A 23487-nucleotide genomic window follows, 5' to 3' on the forward strand; every position below is an offset into this window, starting at 1 on the left:
TGCAAAGCTGAGCGGCGTACGGGTGTAGATCGTGTAGATCGCCCCCACCCCTCGTAACCAACTGTTATCACGTGCCTACTTGCCTCTTTTTGCTTTTGCTTTTAATATCGGTGAACGGAGTGTTTTAGCCCCTAACTATGCCTCCGAAGAAGGTCGGTGCAAGCAGGACAGGTGAAAAAAGAAAAGTTGTTTGTACAACTATTGCCTTTAAGAAAGACATAATAGCTAAATATGAAAGAGGTGTGCGAGTTTCCGATCTTGCTAGGGGGAAATACAGCATGCGCCTTCTGCTGACCACCACAAAGGTAAGAAATCGTATTCATAACTCTTTTCTTTATCCTTTTTTTTTTTTACACGTTCGTGTTAGCGTAATCTTTTGTACGGAAGATTGCCCATCCCAGCCATCTCCGGGCAGTGGGCAGGGGACACCCTGAATTGGTTGCCAGCCAATTGCAGGGCACACAGGGACAGACAACTCACTCGCTCATTCACACCTATGGACAATTTGGACCGGCCAATTCACCTGGAATGCATGTTTTTGGAATGTGGGAGGAAACCGGAGTGCCCGGAGGAAACCCACGCAAGCACGGGGAGAACATACAAACTCCGCACAGGAAGTCTGGAGCTGGATTTGAACCCATGACATATATATATATATATATATATATATATATATATATATATATATATATATATATATGTAACGGGTGTAATAATAACTTTTGTTTTATTGAAATTCCTGCTGAAATATGTGTATAGTTTTTGTGTGAGTGTCCTGCAATGATGAGTCCAACAGTGCCACCTTCTGGTATGGGGTAAGGTTTGGTTTGGCAGGGTTTTTGGCTGTCAACGGTAAGACACGATTTCTTGGTGCTCCGACAAAAAGTTAATTTTAAACATTAAAACCACAGCTGACAAATCTCTCAACATGCACAGTAATGTGATTGATGTTGTCAAGCTGTTTAGATTTATTTTCGTTTTGTTTCTGTCGCCTTTTATGTTAGTTTTGCCGGATGTTGCATGTTGTGCTAAAAGGCTAATTCCCCTTATAGAGATCAAAAAGATTAAAGCCAGCAGAGAAGCTTACCATGTGTTGTGACTCATTCATTTGCAGGTAAATTATACCCGTTAGTATACCCATTATTGTTATTATATATATTTTCTCAAATATATAAAAAGGATGATGTTGGTTAAAATTTAGACAAAAGAAAAATATGTTGAATTCATTGTAAACGTTAAAAAAAAACACTATACGATCTCTTGTTAAAAGTATCTTGTTAAAATGGATGTAAAAATGTATTTTGATGGTTGATATTCTGAAATATAATAATAATATTTTATGTAAACTGAAAAGAAAGCTCTTTGATATGTTTAAGGCAGTCTAACAGCGAGCTGTCAACGAGATCAAAGAAATCAACGCCAGCAGAGAAGCTTACCCTGTGTTGTGACTCATTCATTTGCAGCAACTATAATAAAAACCTCATTATCCAGTCCAGCGTGAATGTGGATCTTTGGTGGGACAGGTACACCGCGGTTACATATATATAATATATATAAAATCCCCTCCTCACTCATAGTGGTTGGTGTCTGTATCATACTCAGACTCAAGTCCTCAGAGAACTGGGAATTTGAGGATGCTGCGCATTAACTTAGCTGTTTGTATGACTGCAATCTTCTGGACTGAAGTTTCAGATGTTTAGGGGTAACTGCCCCAAATGCTCCTATTAGCACGAGGACCACGCTGGCCTTGAACTACCACATCTGTTCCAGCTGCTCTTTCACCCCTTGGTACTTCTCTAGTTTCTTGTGTTTCTTCTTCTTGCTGGCGTCAGCTGGGATCACCACATCTAGTATCACCACGCTCTTCTGCTCATTGTCCACCACTATGTCCGGTTGGTTAGGCAGAAGCTGCTTGTATGTCTGAAAGCTGAAGTCCCACAGGATTTTGGCCCTATTTTTCTCAGCAATCTTCTGTGGTATGGCCCACAGGGATTTGAGTACTTTTATGTCATACTGGTTGATGTCCCGGTATATTATCCCAGCTACTTGGTTGTATGCTGATCCAGCTAAAATATTACACTCTGCCCACTGTGCTGGACTGTTTCAGAGGTGGTCACTGTGGTAGTGCGGGCACTTGGGGGAGTAACCCCCATGAGGCGTCTTTGCATCTTCGGTCTGATCTACTCCAGTAGATCCAGGCCTCTATGGCTCTTGTACTTTAACCTGTGCAGTCCTATGAGACATTTTTTAATTAAGGGCTATACAAATTAATGTGACTTGACTTGTCTTATGTTCTTCTATTCATGATCAGAGCTTCTGTGCTGTCTGTCCGTCCTGCATTTTCCAGCCACTGGTAGAATTTCCCCTCTAGCTGATCGTTTTACATTCCATGTACGGGCTGGTCCTTCCAAGATGTCTGCTCCTCCTCCTCTTCTTCACTCAAATTAGGGTTCTTTTGCATGAGACCTCTACTCAAGTTATCTTTTGTGGCCATCCTGGACTATGATCTTGATGCTCACTAGACCTCTGCCTCCCGCTATCCTCTTTGCGTATAGCCTCAGGGTGCTGGGCATGGGGTGGAACTTTCCGCATATGGTGAGGAGCTTTCTTGTCTTTATGTCAGGGCTCCGATATCCTCTTTTGGCCAGCTCATGAGCGGTGTATATGTTGAAAGGCGAGGCAGTACGTGATTGTGGATTGCTAGAACCTTGTTTCTACCATACAGCTGACTTTTTAGGAGCCGTCTCATTCTCTAGATATATTTGGCTATGGTTGGCCTTCTTGTGTCCTTTTCACACACACACACGCAGATGTTTATATATATATATATATATATATATATATATATATATATATATGATAGATAGATATTCATATATTCATAATGGTAACGTAATTGTTTTCTAAAAAAAGGTCATAAATTCAGTGGGAAAATCTGAAATGAATATTCATCACCCCCTCAGGATGCTCGCATTAATTATGCTAACAGGGGCATTTAAGTGCTTAATTTATCAAACAATTATGTCCGAAAACGATTAATGCCCCTTCAAAAAAGCAGCACATTTTTGTAATAGTTCTATTATAAACTTCTATAATGAGTTTGATATTTTGGTTTAAAATAAAATTGTGAAATTGTAAAACTTGTCTTAAAGGAAAGAATGGTGGTTGAATGGGGATTATTTAAAGGTACATTGTGTAATATTTGACCACTAGATGGCACTGTGTTGTTAAATGTTAGTGAAAAGCTGTGCCCAATGAGCACTGTAGCAGCAGGATGGCAGACAAACATGGTGGCAATTTCACTACTAAAATAAATACTCATTTTTCGACCTATAAATATTTATAAAAGTTAACGATGGTATGGTAGTTGATGTAATTTTGCCAATTATTCAAGTTAATGTTTTTGTTTTGTTTTTTCTACTGAATGCAGGTTTTTTTTTTTTTTCGAGAACTAAGGTGCACTGAATACTACAAACTGTCCCTCTAAGGGCGAACCAGAGCTGGAGGCTATTTTTTGTTCTATTTTGTTTTTCTGTGAAGAAGTAAAAGTAGTGATATTGAAATACATAAGTCAACTTTACATTACAGATATAAATTACAACAAAAAGTCATTTTCGTTTTATAATGTTAACTCTTAAAATAACTGTAAGTATAAGATTGGGTGACTTTTTATTGTACGACTAGCGCTCGTCTTGGGACAGAGAGGTTGCAGGTTGGACTCCCGGCTCCTCTGAGTTAAATGTCCAAGTGTCCTTGGGCAGGACACTGAACCCTAATGCCCCCGTTAAGCAGGTAGCTGATGCCGCTATCGGTGTGTGAGTGTGTGTGTCGATGGGTAACTGTGAAGCATATTGTAAAGGGCTTTAGGAGGTCTTAAATGACTTGAAAAGCGCTCTATAAATGCCGACCTTTACCATTTGCTATTTACTACTAAAATCGCCATGTTTAATGTTGTGTTTATTTTAATTGGTGAAATTAGGTCACGTGACAAATGAAAACAGGAAGTACCAGCCCGAAAATCCCCTAACATTACCAGAAGCATTTTAATCTTTTTTTCCCACGTCCAAACTCTGAAAACAGCCTAAGTTGTAAGTTTACGTATTTATTTAGTCTACAGGAGCCAAACAATGTGTTTTTTGACATATTTGGACTAATTTTACTTCCCCCCCAAAATCGAAGTCTGTGAGCTAATGTGTTAATACTAATGAAGCTAAAACGGACCACATACAGATTTCCTTTTGTTGTCGAGAGTCTTGTATTTTCAGTTTAACAAAGTCTGAAGTTTCATTTTGACATTTGTGACTTTTATCTGTTCACGGTGTTGGTTTTTATATGTATGGGCTGTGGTAAGTTTCCACAAACATTTAACTTTTAAAAACTAGCTGCATTATGTTAGCTAATGTATTAATGCACTACACATGAAGCTAAAATTGATCTCATACAAGTTTCTTATTGTCATTGAGAGTAATTCATTTATGAATTGTACGACTAATATATCCATCCATCCATTATCTGTACTGCTTATCCTCAGTAGGGTCACGGGGTGGTGGAGCCCATCTCAGCTATCTTTGGGCAGTGAGCAAGGGACACCCTGAACTGGTTGCCAGCCAGTTGCAGGGCACACAGGGAAGGACAAATCACTCGCTGGACAATTAACCTGTTGACCAATATATTTGTTTTGAAAACAAGTAATTGTAAAGGTCATATTACAGAGTTGGTTTATCATTAATATGTGTTATCCGATGCTGTGTGAGGTTAATAGGATGGCATAATGCAATGAATTTGTATTCATAAAATAACTTTAGGAGGATAATCAAATTTTATATATATATATATATATATATATATATATATATATAGCTACATAATTTGAAAAAAATCCTACTCATGATACAATGCAAAACAGTCGAAAGTAGCTAATCGAGATGTTCATCTAATGAACTCCGAAAGCGCCCGTAAACAACAACCAAGAAAAGGTTTTCTATTGTCTTTGTTCAGTCAACATGATTTGTTAGAGCGCGTTATTATTTCTCCTTGTTGGCGGCATCGTAATAGAAATGCCAAGCGAGCAGCTGATTTACTCACTTAGTCAAATCGTCCTTTCAAGGCCTCGGGCGGTGGCGCAGTAGCACGTGATGCAACCTTGAGACCGGCCGGCCGTAAATCAATGTTGGGGCCCTGAAAAAGGCGTGACGTGTTGAATGTTGTTTATCGTGAATGTTGTTTTACAGTACGTTAGTTGGCCTTAACATGTACTGAGCTCACTTTATTTACTCATACGTTTGGTGTCCGAGCGATGTTATATTTTTCTACTTACATCTTTATGATGTGTTTAGAATAGAACCTACATTTTTTTCAAACGATGAAGTTGTTGACTACTTTAACATGCAGGGAATTGTCCAACTGGGATGATAATTTTGATTTTTTTTAAGCAATCTGAATGAACGGACAAAAGATAAACCCTCTTCAAATTGGGCATGCGAGTGTTCCATAACAATGGCCAAGCGGCAGCGACATGGCACAAAAAGATGACATTTCCTCATTTAACATATAATATTAAAGACAATGTATTCTCTAGAACCTCCAAGTGGGAAAAAAACTTTAACACAAAACAATATTGATTCAAATGATAAGCAAAAACACTTGCACGACTGTATAAAATGCATTTTTAAAATACTTGTAGTTCGAGAAATATGTCTTAAAAGGGAGCTGACATGATTGTCAGCCATCTTGCTGCTACTAACCCAAGCCTAAACAAGTCTAAAAGTATGACTCCATCTTTCCAGGGATAAATGAATACAAAATGTATGTTTTTGACCTACTTCATAACTTAATACTGGAAGGCTTATAAGATGGCATAATTGTCCCGTGCTGGCAAAATAAGACAAGGCTGGATAAGTAAATTAGAAGAAAAAGTGTGCGGTTTTGTCACTTTGTGTCTTTGTAGTTTTGATGTTTTCTTGTAGCACTCTTTTCAGTTGCACTACACAATACAGCGACATATATTGGTGACATGTGTCACTTTAAGTGAAGGATGATTTTATTCATGTCAAGCAGCAAATTTATTGAAGAACCGTACTTGTTTCATTCTGGCTCAGAGAGTGTACTCCTTGCTTCGTCCCGCTTGTTTACATGATACATGGCTTGCTAAAAGCATAGACTTACACCATATATGAATGGATACAACTGTGGAATTTTCGCTGTGAGAGCAGAAAACATAATAGAAATGTCCCAGAGAAACCAACCATTACACACCAGGTTTTTTGTGAGTAAACCAGAGTATGCGTGTGCCATTCCCTTCTAGTACTACAAGTGCCACAGTGCTTTACTGAATAAAAAAAAGAATTACAGATGAGGGAAATTGCGGATACTTACAAGCAATCAGGGTTGGCGAATATGTATACATTTAGGAATTTTGTCACTCACCCAAGCATTCCAATCAGAATACTGGCAGGCGGACTAAGACCTTATTTGGATTTATTTCTGCATTTTCCTTTCACAATCGGAACACTAGATATGCAGTAATCCCTTGTCTTTCATGGGGGTAACGTTTCGAAAATTGCTCATGACAGGTAATATCTGTGAAGTATTAAACCTCTATTGTTTTACAGTTATCATTCAATGTAATTCTCTGCAGTGCATTGCAATCAATGAAAGACATGTCTACAGGCCCAAACATTCATTCAAGAAATAACAGTATTATATACTGTACCAGTAAACACTTTTTTCACCAATACCTACTTTTTAGGGATTGTTCAGCCTATCAGAATGCATACCACAATGTGATGAAAATCCATGAAGCGGCGAGACCGTTATAGGGGAACTGTGTTGCAGCGAGGGATTAAAGTAGTCAGTTCCAAACTGATTAAATGCAAACACACCCATTGAGGTGGACTTTTGGAGAGCTGTGTGTCAAAAATCCACTATTTTCGTCTATGCCATTGTGGGTGTGAACACAGCTTAGATAGCCTGCCACAAATTGTCACCTGCTGCCATTGATTTGCATCACTGTCCTCTGTTTTTTTTCTCGCAAGTGGCACAATATCACGATCAATAACCCAACTAACGATTAAGCATTCGCAACCTTTCACAAATATCGGTTGTGGATCGATCACCGACTCCTAATTGTCTTTGCATTCTCAGGTCAAGTCATCTTTTGTAGTGCAAACACACCGATGACATTTGAAGAGCCTGGAGGTCGGTGTCGTGGAGCTTCTTTGAGGTAAAGGTCAGAACACGCGGATTCATTATTGTCTGCAATGTTTTCCTCGCAGCACCTAGTGAAGGAGAGTGAAGGGGTTTGCGTTCTATTTCCATATAAAAAGCCATTTAATTATAGGGAGGAGAAGACGCTTGTTCCTCTTATCAGAGGAAATGATAAGGGAGTAGAAGAGTGAAAGTCCATTTTGACATAATTGGCTGTGGAATTATTTATGACATTAATTGCCACATTATCGACTGGCTGTCAGCTCGTGTGTCAGAGTGTCCATCTTTCTTAGCACAAGCAGCACGCTCAGCCTGAGGCCCCCTGACAAGCTAATTAGAACAGCACAGAACGACACCGCCATCCTTTTCGTGCCACCGCCAATGACAAATGTTTCTCGACCGTTTCTCCATGGGAATAAGGGCCGCGCTTACATAAATATGTTTTTTTTTCAACACTTAAGATAATTATTGTTAAAAACTAGATAAAAGACTTAATTCATGGGTATCTTTTTTTGTTTACAAATTTCAAAATATACAGCAGTCAGACTAAGACCTTAATCGGATGTCTCCAAAAAGTATTGTTACAAAAACTAGGGCTCGACTTTATCAACCAATCTATCAGTATTTTCTTTGTCAGTGATACATTCAGAGTTTAGTAGAAACTTAAAATGAGGAGAGAAGACTCCAATAGATTTTGAACTTGCAAGGAGAACAGGAAGAGAACCCAAACCTCAGATAATAAATTCCAACCAGTTCTAAAGCCCACCCTTGAGCCCTTTCTTTTTATCATATCTCTCAGGTTACAAAAGAAGATTCGCCCCTAAGAGTATGGAAATCATACAAATGATTTGCTAATACTAACAATGGTGTAAACGGTGCATAATGGTCAAATCAACGAAAAACAGTGTGCAACAATAATCAATTTAATCTATGCAATCTCCTGTGCAGGTGTCGTATATTAAAAACAGAATAAACGTATCAGTCAGTAATAACTTAAATGAAAAGATATTGGGCCAATAACTATGATATCATATATCGGCATTAAGTAGTGACTGAAGGAGGAGAGCTTTTTCTCCTCCACAAGTTATAATCAACATCGGGGTCGCGAGACTAACAACAAGCGATGGAGTAAACCATTTCCGTAAAGGCTTTTATTATAACAAATAAAACAAAAAACTAATTATATTCTGGGCTTGTGAATACATCTTGTTAGAATTGGCAGGTGGTCTTGCAAGACTCACTATACCCAAAGTCCCCCTTCCCCCTTCTTTAGCCAACCAGATAGCACAACTGTAGAAACTATATAACGACTGTGTGAATGAGTACATTGAGACATAAAGTGAACACATTAAGAATTATATAGGTAAATATTTGTCAAAACATTAACGCGATGATTGAAATACATAAAGCGGTTCTAAGAGAGAGGCCAGTGACATATTTCAATATTCTAACACGACTACAACACTAATGCTAGCCACCATGTCCACTAGGTAGATGCATAAGAAGCAACTAAGCTGCATTCCAATACTGTATTGGTCAAGGGTGCTCTATAAAAACTAGTGCCTAAGTAGTTTTTGAAAATGGTTATTTTGTTTTGCTTTAATAGATCACAGCCTCACTTTTAGATGCAGGAAATTTTCATTGAAAAACTTCAAAATAAGAGCATACTATTGCACTCTGCAAGATCGATAAATAGATTAATTTGATAAAAAACAGATATTTAAAATTATAACAATTTGGGGGAAAACAGCAGTCCCCTCAAGCAATGGTCTTCAACCACTAGTCCGTGGACCCGTACCGCATATCACATATGTTTAAAAAAAAAAAATAAAAATAAAAAAAGCCCTATTTTTAGCTTTTTCGTATTTATTTTTGTATCATGCGCATTTTCTTATCCCTAAAAGATCTTAAAGTTTGGGTGCCTATTATACACGAAGTGTTACGGTATTATATTATCGTACTTCAGAAATTCTTGAGACCCATTTTCAGTGGGTTGTGGGCCTTTGCCTTGGTAAAAATAATGCTAGAAAGAAGAAAAAATGGAGGGTCAATTTCCCTCCTGAACAGTAGATGGTGATAATGACATGCTCAATCTCTTTTTCCTCTTCATTCAATTGGCGCATTTGAAAGAGACCACAAATCATTTCATCGTGATTTTGACGGTATTATTTCCTTTTTCTGCCCATGAAAATGGGTTCCAAGAAAAATAGTGATAAGAGGAATGTGAAGTGGAAAACGGTGACAACAACGATTGAGTGGTAGAAGGAAACAATTACGAAATTCAAAAAAGGTGTACAAATGTATGCCATTAAAGGGCTGCTGGAAGCTACAGTAAATAGTTTAAAAATGTTATATATTTTAGTTTTTGACCAGTATGTTTGGACCAGTATGGTTGGTTGGATCCCTTAAGTACTAGGGTTGCAGGGGCTCTATTTCCTGTGGTGTGTCTTGGGCAAATACAGCCAGGTGGCGCCCATACCTCTCAAGCCCTACATATGCTTCTACCCGGTCTCAAACCAGAGACCTTTCACGTGCATATTCTTATTAAATAACTACTTTATTATTAAATTATCGATGTTTAGGTAAAGGCTTTGTTGTTATTTGTATTTTATTCTTGCAGGTGGCAATTTTGAAGCAGTTTTAGTGTGTAGTATATAGAGTACTTGAAGTAGTTTCAGTTTTGCTGGGCTTTTTTTAAAGATAAATATATTCTACTACATCTGATTTAAACTCCACAATATTTTCATTGGATAAACTTGAAATGTGGAATTATTTTTCGTAATTTGGGTCTCAGCTTGTCATTAGGGTCCAATGGTGGGTCCTGAAGTTAGAGAACCTCTGTTTTAAACCATAAAAAACAGATATAATAAAATATGTTTTAAAGTTTTGAAGTCTTACTTCTCCCTTTTGAAGAGTGACAGGCACACTCATTTGTCGGGGGCTGCTCGGCTATCAGTGGCCAGTTGTCACTCATAAAGACGAGTCCCTTTTCTTCCTGTGGCCGCTTGTATATTTACATTAGCCGATGTCAATCAGCTTTCTTGGCTGCCGGCTTTGAATGCAGCGATGGCTTGATTGGCCTTTAGTGCTTTTGACAGGCCAGCCAGTCACACAGAAAGGAGCACGCCTGCCTTGTGGCGAGGTGAAAGTAGCACACTCGGCCTCCACTCCTGCCGTTATGCCGGGAATTTATACACAAGAGATCGGAAGTGACAAAAAAGTAATATTATTTGACATGTCCGCCATATTTGGGTCTCTAGTTGCGTACATTTTAAAGATGAAAAATTGCAGTTTCACCAGTAAACAAAAGCAATGAAAATATAGTAGATATTTTTGGTTGAGCAAATATGCCCGCCCTAAAACTAGCTTGATAAATAATTTAGGATTGATGATGTAATAATTTGCACATGCATTGATACAGTTAGCTTGCTAGCTAATACATAATACAAATGTTATTTGGAATAAGAATTGTAGTGAACGTTGTTGACTACGAGAATTGATGTGGCACTCTCGGATAAACAGTGGTAAAAAAACAAAAGAGAAAACTGAGAAAAAAAATGTGAATGGACAGATGGATAAATACATAGCCAGATGAAGCCATTTTTTAACTTTAAAAAGCACACAAAAAGTTTCTGTTTATCAGTCATTCTCATGACAGTGATAAAGTCATCATTTATTAAGGGAAGCTAATTTGGAGAGCTTAATTTAAGTTGAGGATGTAAATGGAAGGAGACCAAGAGGAAGGCCAGGGTTGACGTGGATGGATGGTGTTATGAATGCGCTGCAGGAAAGAAGTCTAAATGTAGTGGAAGCCAGAGCTCTTGTTGGTGATAGGAATGAGTGGAGAGGTGTTGTGAAAGGATAGTAAGATGTTTTGATGCATCCTAAGGCATGGGCAGGGCACCTGTATGATGCGGCAGGGGTAAACCAGTCAAAGTTGTCGAGCCCTGCTGTTGAACAGACGAGTGTGTTGTGTCAGCCGAGTGACATGGTTGCTTTCTTGTGTCCCATTTCATCTGGAAGGACGAACTCATGACCAACTTGGCTGCCGAGGTGCTTAACTTGTTTGGGTGTTTGGGCATTTTGGTTGGCCAGGTTCACATTTCTTGTTTTTTGCTACTTTTTCTTTTTTCTTTGTTTTTGTGTATGTGTTTGTCTTGCTGTCGGTCTCCCCTCTCGAGGGATATGACCAGGGTAAGTAAATAATTTAAGTTAAATAACGAAAAATAAAAATAGAATAAAAACAATTGCAAATGAAATAAATTAGAAAAAAAATCTGAAAAAACACAGTGGTGTGTACTCTAAGTCACATAGTCTAGCATTAGCTTTTAAGAATTGCTACGGTAATCACATGTTAGCCAAATATAAAGAAAACATCCAGTTAAATCAACTCTTGGTCATTTTAAAATGCCTGTTCATCTTTAAAAACAGAAGTACTGTTATAAATAATATACATAAGAGAAAAGTAGTTTTAACAGAACAAAAAACCTGAATTCAAGTTAAAATGTACTGTTACAATGTACTAAAAAATGACTTGCCCCATATTCTATCATGCTTTTGAAAATAAGTAGTAGAAGAGGAAAATAAATAGAATAACTACTTAATATTTACTGAGTCTCATATTTCAATAGATTATCCCCTAGGATGTTGTATAACTAGTAAGATAGAAGGCAAAAAAGCTGTTAAAGGGGTCAGAGGGGTTTCAAAATTAAGACTAGTGACCAAGTTAGACAGTCTCAAATTTTAAGAGATCATCCAATAGCCTAAAAGTTTGTAGCTCTCTAGGTGTATAGCTTGCCTACTAGCAACAAAGATTGGCCAAATTATATTTAGGAGGTGAAAGGGTTCAAAATGAAGATTACTGACAAAGATAGACAGTTCATAAAATCTACTGAATCTCAAATATCAAGAGATCGTGCTCTCTTGACCATGTCCAAGCTAGCTAGCCGTCCAGTATCGTACAAGCAGACTTCCCACAACAACGCTTGTGAGCATATTCCATCTGACATGTCGTTCAGGAGCGAAGTCACTAGTGGCGGCGTTTCAAAATGACAAGGTTTATTTGTCGGCGTTGTGACACGCTGGCAGGAAACCGGTACTGACAGCCGGAGGAGGCAGGAAGGAGACGGCCGCCGCCGACACACTAGCGCGCACGCGCTAGCTCGCGCTAGCACGCAAGCCGCAAATGTCATCCTTCCCCCGGCTGCGGCGCCCATCCTGCTGAAAAGAGCAGACATTTAAAAGTTTGTGACATGTGTCACGGGCGCTGCCATTGAGCCAGTGCCGGTGACGGAGCTGGAATTGACAGGCGCCCAGCCACTGGAGCTGGCTGGAGGACACGGCGAGTTTGGTGGCTGTCACTTCACATCCTTGTCAATTCCGCATCTTCCTTTGCCGCCAAACGCCATCTCCTGGCTTGTAACGCGTGCCCTGTTACAGAAGGTAACGGAGGTATCGAGATGCGCGGCATCCTTGACCTGAACTCGGCCTAACTGCCTCGGGCTGCTTAGGGACTTCGCGGTCCCGAAAAAACAAAATGGCACGTGACTTCATCGGAACAGATCAGTGACATTCTGCGTTGGAAGCCCTGCAGGTTTCTTTGGTTGCCTTTGTAGTGTAAGATTGACAAAATCATTTTGAAAAGCCTTTAAAACCCACAAAGGAATTATCTAAAAAAAACTCAGTCTGGCATTAGCATTTAAGAAATGCAGCTGCAATCACCTTGGGCAGATTTTAAGGAGACATATTGTTGAATCAACTTTTGGCAGTTTTGACCTTTCTAAAAGAATAAATCACCTAAAATTATCTTCAACGATTCACTTTTCACGGTCTCGCTACGTTCCTGATTTGCATCAGACATCTTGTTCTGCATTCTGATTGGGTATATAGACTCTGCTTCTCTACTTGTGCTTCAATAACTTTTTGTTTTTTAAAGTACACTGTGTATAATTTGACCAGTAGATCATGCTTTTTTATGTAGTGCAACTGAAAACGAGTGCTACAGAGCACAAGGAAGAATGCACAATATGGAGACTCAAAGTGAACAAACCGCAACAGTTTTTCACTCAGGCTTTTACAAGGGGTAATTGTCTGCTCCCTTGAAGTGAGCCTCAAGTTATGTCAAATAAATACAAATTTCTCCACCTAGGCGTCCAGACTATGCCCTGCTTTTGAACGACCTAGGTTCCGGACAATTGTTATCAAGTTGCTTCATTGCTATATTTTGTATGTTTAAGGTTTATATAAGTATGTTTAAGGCTTGCATAAGTAACCTGTATTTTTTTGTACTAAAAAATAAATATTTCATAAAATATTATGCTTTATAAGGATAAATAAAGTGAGGTTTAACTTACTTTTGAAAGATGGGCTTCAAGAGGTACTCCTCCATGGTAGAGAGTGGACGAAAAAAACGCGATCCAACCATTTTCTCGACCGCATCAAGCTTTCTTATTCCACTTTCCTTTCAAATGATAGATAGATAGATAGATAGATAGATAGATAGATACTTTGTTCATCCCCGAAGGGAAATTCAAAACGGCTCACCTCATCTTTCCACTTTACACCTACCATATTGAATGGATGAGCGTGATATTAAACAATAAAAAAGTCCTTAGCGCGCTAGATATGCAGTACACTTAATAGGTTTACACACGAACTAGGGGTGGATGCTGGGTGACCTCTCACAGCACCACCACACGCCGGTAGCGGCGGAAAGGATAACTACAATAAGGTCCTCTACTCGGAAAATGTGCACACAATACACAATCGAACTAACAGCAATGTCCGGATGTTTTTCGACATCCCAAAAAAACCATCGTATCTACCGTTTTCCGTAAGTCGAACCGTCTTAAGTAGCGGAGCGTCTATAATAAGAAAAATGTTTTCATGATATTTCATGTACTTTTGCTTCTTATTCAAATCAACATTTTTTACCACAAGGAGGTGCTAAATAATGCACAACTTTACTGTTGAATTAACATTTAGCACGTTTGACCTATTTTAAATGCCAACTCATCGCTAAAAACACACAATGTGTTTGTGGTTTACTAACCCTAGCTATAACGCGCTTAACTTTTCACCGTCTATACTTCACTGATTTGCATTGTGTCCTGCATTTTGACAGGCTAAATTGGTCAATCATGTTTTGAATACAGTATTTAAAAGAGTTTGCTAACTGTACGTTACGTACGCGCAAATTCTCTTGCAATTTTAAAGATCTTTAAAACCCATAATCTCGACAAAATGTTCTGCTAAAGTATTTCATTGTACAATGGTCGTAAATAAATCAAAGTTTATACTTCTCATATTTCACCTATCATCTGTAATTTTGGGAATTTGTAACTCACGCAATAATAGAGGGTAGACTGTAATCCCTCGCCCCCCTCCCATTTTGTGAAAACAACTAGGTACCTACAACCATGGGGGCACTTCATTGCCTGTTTTCTTAGTCATACTCGTGCTAGAGATAAAATAAGCAATTATCTAGCAAAGCTAACTTGAAAAACTTAATGTTAAAGAAGTACTTTGACATAAAATATCTATTACTGGAAGAAACATTCAGAGGCTGGAGCTTTTTCTTTGAACATTTGAAGACTGTGGGCCTGGTCTCTGAACACACCCCAAGTCCATAGCAAACTGTGACTCGATGCTTAACTCGGGGAGACATGTTTTTTGTCAACCAAGTGTCTTACTTCCGGGCAACTTTGGTCTACACCGATATGATTTTTTAAAAAGACAAAAAAACAGCATCAACATTGCGTACAGACGCTCCTCTATTTACGACCATTCGACTTCCGTAAAACGGTAGATATTTTTTTTTTTAAATATCCGGACATTGCTGTAAATTAGATTTTGTATCGTGTGCATCTTTTTCTGAGTAGAGGACAGTGATGTAGTGTTTCTTTCCAGCGCGTGGCGCTGTGAGAGGTCACCCAGCATCCACTCTGAAGAAGAAAACAGGCTTCTACTCCCTAGTTCGTGTGTAAACACACTGCACTGTGTCTCTGGCACGCCAAGAACTTTGATATTTTTATTGTTTAATCGCTCATGCATCAATTCAATATGGTTGGTGTAAAGAAGAGGAGAGACGTTTCTTTTTAAATTAAAGTTTAATAAGAAAGCTTGATGCGGTTGAGAAAATGGTTGGATTGCTTTTTTTTTTCCGCTTTTTACCACAGAGAAGGAAGTTGCCTAACTCCTCCAAAACTAAGTTAAACTTTATCTTTATAGTCAAGTCAAATCATGTTTTTTTGTGATGCCCTTAATCATAAGGAGTCTCAACGGGGTTCACAGACCACAGAATGTCAACGCCTAATGTGTAGCTTTGTTTTTCTGTACTATGCTTCATCATTCAGCCTGCTTTGTAACGTTATACAGCATATTATTTTATTAAACGTTTATTTTTCAGTTTCAAAACATTACAGGTTACTTATACAAGCCTTAAACATACTTATATAAACCTATAATATACATTCCATACAAAATATAGCACTGAGGCAACTTACGAACAAATTCAACTCGCGTACGGAACTTATCTCGTTCGTAAGTAGGGCAGCGTCTGTTTCTGGTTTGTCGTTAACATAGCCTTTAGGCAATTAATATGTTATTTTTGGGTGAAAAGCATGTGCTAAAATTGGTAAAAGTAGGTGGAAACCTAATCTCAACCCACCTCCTTTAGAAAACGTTTTAGAAATAGAAATTGGACATTTGTCAAAAATACAGATTTTTTTCATGCCCTAAAATAAATATTACCATGTAAAGCAAGATTCCTTTTCCTCCCAAACTTGCATAGTCATATTTCTTGGTATTCTTGTGTTTATGATTCTGTGTTTTAGACAAATAAAAAACAAATCCTCACAAAATAAGATCAACATTTATTTTGATGACATTTTATTGACTATAACAGCGCATTTCAAAATCAGCATAACAACCCTTTTTTGTATATATTGGAACAGAATCATGTAAACAAACAGAATGTTTGCCATTTTTTCCTTTTGCATTAAAAATATTGCAATAATCGCCGACATTTTGCAACAGGATATATCTCTTTCGATCGCATGTTGTGTTTGTGTCTCAGTGGGGTTAGAAGTTTCTGTGTCAGGTCTCAGGTGTGTGAGCGTGGCCCCCTTTCACCCTTGATTAGTGGCAGCAGTGGATGGGTGATCCATCATGGCTGTCAGGCCCCGACATGCAATAGGTTGGATCTGTTTGGCACGCCGTGTAAGTTTGTGTGGAACTGTGTGTGTACAGAAGGGAGGTACACAAATCAACAGCATTCGTCTTAAACACATGTTACAAAATCAAATGGATAATTATTAAAGTGTATCATCAACAGCGGTATTAAAGATATTGCCTAGAGGGATGATCGGATTGGTTGATCGCACTGGTCTGATACTCCTTCCCTGTTAAGTCAATGACTACGCCTACATGTAGGCAGTTGTCTGATTGGAATCGGACTATGCTCTGTATTCTGATTGTTTAAAGCCATGTAAACATGCAAAACAAATAAGATGAAAATCTTGGTCCGACTTCGAATATCTACATATAAATTGTGTTTTCCTGTTAATCATGATACAAAAAAACAAATAAAAAAAACATTCTTCCCTCCAGAAGCAGATTTTCTCATTTTAAGTAGATTTTCTTTTGTTATAAGATATTGTATTCAATAAATAAGAGGAACTAAAAAAATAAACTTTCTTAAAATAAGACAAAAGATTTTAGAGAAATGCTGGTAAACTATTTTCCTCATTAAAAAAAATATTTTCTACTGGGTTAGAAAAAAATGCTTGTAACACTTAAAACAATCTACCAAGTGCTAGACAACATAATTTTGTATGTTTTACAATGTGTGACAGTGACAGTGTAGATATTCTAAATGTCACAATTTAGACTATTAACCCCAAAAATGTTTAATTTATCATTAAATGGACATTGTGTAATATTTGACCACGAGTTGTCTTTTTATTGTGCAGTGTATACGAAAAAGGGCTCAAAAGCACAAAGAAAAATCCAAACTACAGATACTCAAAGTGTACTTCTCATTTTTTGCCCTGGCTTTTTGAGGTTTTTGGGTTCCCGTAGCAGAAAGATGGCAGACAATCATGTCAACTTCCTGTAGGCTAGGCTCCTGTTATGTAGATGAAAATTTCTTCACCTCGTCGCATTTTAAAAAGTCCACATTAATAAAATAATTAATGTATTTTTTGTTTATTATTAAAAACATTTTTTTTTTTAAAATGACATTTTCTCTTACCACAAGTAGGCGCAAAATAATACACACTCATAAAATATAAATATTTTTATTTTTCCAGAAGAAGTCAAAATACCTCAAAACTAAAACAATTGTACTTAAAATGAGAAAATATCCTGCCAATGAAGTAACTGCTCATTCATTTTGATGCTGGGAAGGAATGTGCACTTATAATCATACATAGACAAATAAAATGTTTAAATGCTAGCTTATGTGCTAAAAAAAATAATTCATATTAGGTGAATCATCTGGGACATTTCCATTTATTTTCCGCCTTCACAGCGTAAATGCCACAGTTGTATCCACCTGTATATGGTGTAAAACTATGCTTTGGCTAACCACGTAGGATCTTCAACTTCGTAATCAAAATACTTGCAAACGCCATGTAAACTGTGTTATTCGTTTGTCTCCGGGCATGGAAATATTTGATTCAAATAACTCCAAAATTCAAAATTATGATCCCAGTCAGACTTCTTTGCATGTAGTCAGTGTCTTGGACCTGCCAGGTGTATTCCTGGTCTTTTTGATGCCCTCTCATCGTTAACCTTTTTCATGCCCAATTTCAAGGACTTTTAACGTGAATTTTCCAATTTCTCCATAACCATTATAAAAAAAAAGTCTGGTGTGAATCTTGTATTTTGCAGAGCCACAAAGATATCTATGGTTTAAATATGCAGTTTTTAATCTTCTGTGTGCTTTTATCAAGACTAATGATTTTTAGATCTTAAATCAATCGCCAATATACTTGTGGATCCGAACAAGACATGCGTAAATATTTAGGAGACAGATCTATTCCCAAAATTGTTGTATATGTAGCCTACATTTTCTGTTGCAGGAAGTTCTTCCCATAACAATTTACACTATGAATCGCTACCTTTAGGTTTTACATGGCCCATGAAAAAATTTCCATAATTAATACGTAATCCTGCCCTGCTGGCTGGCAACCAGTTCACAGTGTCCAGTGCTGACTGCCCGAATATGGCTGTGATGGGCTCCAGCACCCCCGCGACCCTACTGAGGATAATTGGTGCTGATAATGGATGTTCGTAATCCTTGCACTAATACACATTTAAATGTGCCCTGTTTAAGTGTAGTATGCATGTCCTCTTGGGTGTGACCTGTACTGGGCGATGACACTTCATTGGACAATGCCGTACACTAATGCCAGCTGTGGTTAATCACGAGGGAAGAAAGATGCAATGGCATAGCAAAGCCACAATAGAGCAGTGTTGGAGTCATTTTTAAGCATACTTGTTCACCCAAAATTCAAACACTTTTCAATCCATGACAACACAACATTAAAATTCAAGCATTTTTAACGATTTCAAGCACCCCTACGAACCCTGCTCTCTACACTTTGGAAACCACCAGTCACCCTTCAGATATTCTCACTGGACTTTTTGAATGGGGCCAAATAATAGTGCATGCCCCACTTTGCATGTTTTTATTTGTTAAAAATGAAAATAAAATATCCATTATATTTCGTTCAACTTCACAATTGTGTCAAAAATGTTATATCTTTAAATCCTGAAATGTGGCAAATGTTTGAAAATTTGAAGGGGGCCGAATACTCTTATAAGCTACTGTACATAAATACTCAAAAAACTCTTCTTCGGATGTCCCACTTGAAGTCGCCCATCAGAGCTGGTCGTTCTGGATGAATCGGTTGCCTTCGGAATGCTTGCCGTAGTAGACATAGCGGCACTTAGCGAAGACACCTATAAAACAAAACGAGACGTTTTATGAACATTTCCGACTGATTTAAATATCAAAGAAGCAAAAAATCGCGCGACCTTGACAAGACATACACAAGAGTGCGTTAGTTAATGCATTTAACAAGAGGATAAAACACATGACATCATGCTAAGCAATGGTTGACGCAGCTACTTAACAAGCGGCACTCATGTTTTATTTCCTGAACTCCAGCCTTTCTTACCCTTGAAAAAAATGACTTCATTTGGATTACTTTAAGTCCAACTGGAGTGTGTTTGCCCGAACTGGACACTTGCTAAACGGCTAAAAGTCATCCAAGTGTGGAAATGTCAAGAAAGCAGCCGGTGGAGAATCCGTTATTTAAGTGCTTGTTTTACTCTTAATATGTTTAGCTACTGTTTCAAAAAAGGTTTTAAACCAAAGTCGCCCCTCAGAATTACATTTGTATGAGGAATTACAATTTCCTGTGACATAAAAAAAAACTATACGTGTTTTTCTTTGGAACACAAAATTATTTTAAACCTTTATAAGGTTAAGTAAGTATGTACCCTGCCTTATATTGAACTTATATAAAAATGTGCAAAGAATAGCCAGAATCTAAATAGAGCAGATTTGCACTGATTGGGAAGAAGGCAGATGGGTGGGATTGGATAGAGAGTTCTGAGTCCTAATAGCCTGATGGAATAAGCTGTCCTTCAGCCTCCTGGTTCTGGCTAGATGGCAGCAGTTTCTACTAGAAATTTCACAAAAAATAAAAATAATAATAATATATATTTATATGTATAAATATTAATTTATGTAACTGCCTATTTTTTTGTTTTACTGTCGTAATTACTTTAGTTGTGTGTATAAGAGAAAATACTGGTTTCATTATTCTCGTGTTAACCCAGAACAAGTAAAGGTGTTTTCCCTACTTCTGTCAAATGTTTCTCTCAAGTAAAATAAGATCAAAAGTAGTTAACTATTAGAAATAGTTGTTTAAATATATTCCTTATTTTATAGGACAGGGGTCTCCAAGGTGCAGCCCCCTAAGGACAGCTGTGGCGCTTGCCGACCTGCTTTAAAGATAGCACACCAGTGCTGAGTCATGGTGATTTTCTAGTAAAATATTTTTTTTAATAGTTGACTGAGTCTATTCATCCCCGCTCCCAATTATTAACCTGGTAATAATGTAAAAACAACTTAGTTACAACATGGTAATAACAAGCTAAGTTTTTTTTTTTTAAGAAATGCTTATCAAACTGGGTGCCCTTTGCGCTAGTTAGTAACAAAAAGTAGCTCTCGATTAGTAAATTAAAAATATCATCTAAAATGTGAATTTAGAATTCATTACTCTATTTTAATTCTTAACATTCATAATCTTAAGTATATTTTTTGACAATATGAGTAAAGACAAACAAAGCTTTTTTTCCCGAAGAGACAAAATCATTTAAGAATCAAATCTGTGATCTGATTTACACATGACCTCTGCTCTCTAAATTAAAAGTTTTTTTCAAACTAACCTTTGTCGGATTGAGTAAGCCTACAAGTGCTACTTGTATTAGTGACTAGCATATCTGACATTTGCATGCTGCAGCAATCGTGACACTAGCGGCTCTACCATTTGTGTTCATTGCAGTTACTGAGTTACTAGTCGCTATTACTGGCTGCCATGTAAAGTTACACTAACCACAGAAACATGCAGACACTCCACTTTAGTTTCATAGTACTAGTTAGGGAAATATACACACGTTTTAAAGTTCAATGTAGCGCACAATCTTAGCAATCACAGAGAAAGGCAGGTCGCCAGGCCCTTTTTTGGGGAGTTCCCTGTTCAACCCATAACAGCAAAAACAACACACGCTCAAGCTCAATTTACGTATGTGCTTACTCTTTTTTTTTCTTGAAACAGCACATATAAGTACTTAATGAGTAAATACAGTAATGCCTCGATTATCACAGTAAATGGGGACCAGAATAAGCCGCAAAACGTGAAAATCTGCAAAATAGCATTGCTCCTTCATAAAAGCAGTTTGATTTTGTGGCCACACTTGTCAAGGTGGCACACAGAGATAGTCACATGCACCCAACACACAAACCCCTCCCCAACCTGGGCGTCATGATTGCATTTTCTGTGCTGTCTGCTCAGAACACAATGCACGACATGTTGATATCAGTGAAAGGAAAGACAATTCAATTAAAAATCTGTTAAGCAGTGAACCAGCAATAACCGAATCGCGAAGTAGCGTGGGATTAATGCATGAAATTATCAAGTGCTTTTTGAAGCTGAATTATCAGCTGATCAAGATGTCCCAGCTCACTAGGGCCATCATGTCTCCTGATATGCTATGCAACTTGATGAAGTGGGTGGGAGGCGACTCGCTATCACCTCCCACCAACAGAGCCATGTACAAGCAGTATTTGCGGCGTCAATGAACAAAGCAGAACAGCTACATCTTGGGCCGGGTCACAGGAGGAGGATAGATAGGCAGGACCCGGCCGGATGAGGTGGTGTCGCTTGGGGGTGGGACGTGGGCCACTCCGAGTACAATCACATAATCCAAAGAGACGCTGTCAAAGATGGGGGGTGGACCGGGGAATGGCGATAAAGTGACAGAAAGCAGAGACAACGACAGAGATCCTGGTGCCATATTAGTGCCAAGCATATTCTGATGCCAGCCTGGATTCTAAACCAACCTGACAACGCGCTCTCCTCAAAGTGCTAGCGCATGTACACACACAGTTATACAGTATATATCTCCATAGGAAGTGTGCACAGATGTGCACACACCAGTCCCTGGCGGCAGCAGTGGGCGTTTTTGTCAAGCTGTAGCAACGAAAGCAGCCCGCAGGACAAGCTCAGTCAATCCAAATCTGAACTTTGTAGTGGAGCGACGCTCGCTCATTCCCACCCCCCCTACCTCGCAACCCGGCTACTTGAGGTGATCCAAACACTCGAGTGTGAGAAGCTGTCACCTCCGATAACATCCGGGACCAGCCTGCCTGCCTGTTCTTGGGAGGCTATAGGATATGCTCATCACTCTCAGTGTGTGTACTGTACATGGCTAACAGTGGGGGGTTCCAAACTCCAGCTGCCGCTTATTGCCTGAGGACAAAGGTAACATGGCGGCAGACTGGCCTTGACATGACCGTAGCTGAGATCTCATATGAATGGGGGCCCCTTTATAAACACTGTAACATGATTCGCTGCTAGGAAAGGTGCCAATTGAAAACAAACTTGTCCAAGAGCTCATTCATTCCCATTGGCGACCATAGAGGCAATGATAGAGGCGTTGCCTTTGACGTCTACAGCAGTCAATTGGTTGAGTTAAAAGTGACAAGAGGTGCGACTTAATCCGGTTAAACTGTCATCAATACTGTAAACCCTTGTTTATAGCAGTTAATGGAGACCAGTACCCCTGCGATATGCGAAAATTGGTTGTATTTGCACTTTGAACCAGCATCCACAAATTATAACGCAGTAGAAACTTTAAAAAAGAACTTCCCAACCTTTTTCACATGAAACATCTGAGTGGCAATCTTGTTTTAGAGTGATGCCTTGTTACTTCGGCACACAAAAGTCTTCTGCTTATTGCCCGCACAACAGCTCCACCAGGAAAGCTCGTACCTCCTTTTCCCCAGCCAATTCATCCCAGGCCAGCCTGCAGATGTAATCTCCCCAGCATGTCCTGGGTCGTCCGTAGACCTTCTGCTAGTGACAAATGTCCGGAAAACATCTTAAGGTGTCCGGCAGGCATCCTTACCAAGCCAACTTCAACTAGCTCGAGGGCTGCGCATTGATAATCAGTTCTAGTTTGGAACCAGTTCTGCAGTTAGCCGATTCCTTGGAATCGGTGGTATAACTCCATTTCGTTTCCACTATCGATCCCGCCTGGGCTGCGATGCTTACATAATAAACGGACCTAACCCAATGCATGGTCAGTTGACGTTGTTCCACGTGCTATTAGTTGTCGCCGCTCGACCAATCATATCAGCTGCAGAGATGTCACCGGCTCGCAGTAAACGGTCAAGTGTGGCTGTGTTTCACTCCAAAAGACGACACAGGAATATTCCATTTTTGCAAAAAAGCCATCTCAGCAAAAGGGGGGTAACACTACCAACATGCTCAAACACCTGGCTGGACATCAACACACAGCTCTAACTAGCTACTCTCAATGCGGAAGAGCAGCGACTCTACTTCATCCCTACACTGAATTACCTGCGCAATGGAAACGTTATACATTGTTGTTTATCCTTTAAAAGGCAAAATTGTTCTGTTAGTCGCCTTCCTGTTGCTAAAAAGACAGCAAGCCGCACACCAGAGGACTCTCTCATAATGG

General features: G+C 38.7%; 2 protein-coding genes across 5 annotated transcripts in view; one reads left to right on the top strand and one right to left on the bottom strand.

Annotated features, from left to right (window-relative positions):
* The first annotated feature begins 3978 nt into the window (after window positions 1–3978).
* Window positions 3979–23487, top strand: part of LOC148354264 (uncharacterized) — a 109807-nt gene continuing 90298 nt past the window's right edge. For all 4 annotated transcript variants that reach the window (XR_015852557.1, XM_088351886.1, XM_088351887.1 and 1 more), the window contains exons 1-2: window positions 3979–4088; window positions 7144–7222. The gene's annotated coding sequence lies outside the window, so the exon portion shown is untranslated. The remainder of the gene's footprint in view (window positions 4089–7143; window positions 7223–23487) is intronic.
* lrmda (leucine rich melanocyte differentiation associated) overlaps window positions 16084–23487 on the bottom strand; it is a 451150-nt gene continuing 443746 nt past the window's right edge. Inside the window, exon 7 of the mRNA XM_088351883.1 lies at window positions 16084–19173. Coding sequence (XP_088208009.1) covers window positions 19094–19173 — 80 coding nt within the window. The 3' untranslated portion in view covers window positions 16084–19093. The remainder of the gene's footprint in view (window positions 19174–23487) is intronic.

The sequence above is a fragment of the Urocampus carinirostris genome, chromosome 13, assembly GCF_059441175.1.
Source record: "Urocampus carinirostris isolate Australia breed hairy pipefish chromosome 13, RoL_Ucar_1.0, whole genome shotgun sequence".
In the NCBI taxonomy this organism is placed as follows: domain Eukaryota; kingdom Metazoa; phylum Chordata; class Actinopteri; order Syngnathiformes; family Syngnathidae; genus Urocampus; species Urocampus carinirostris.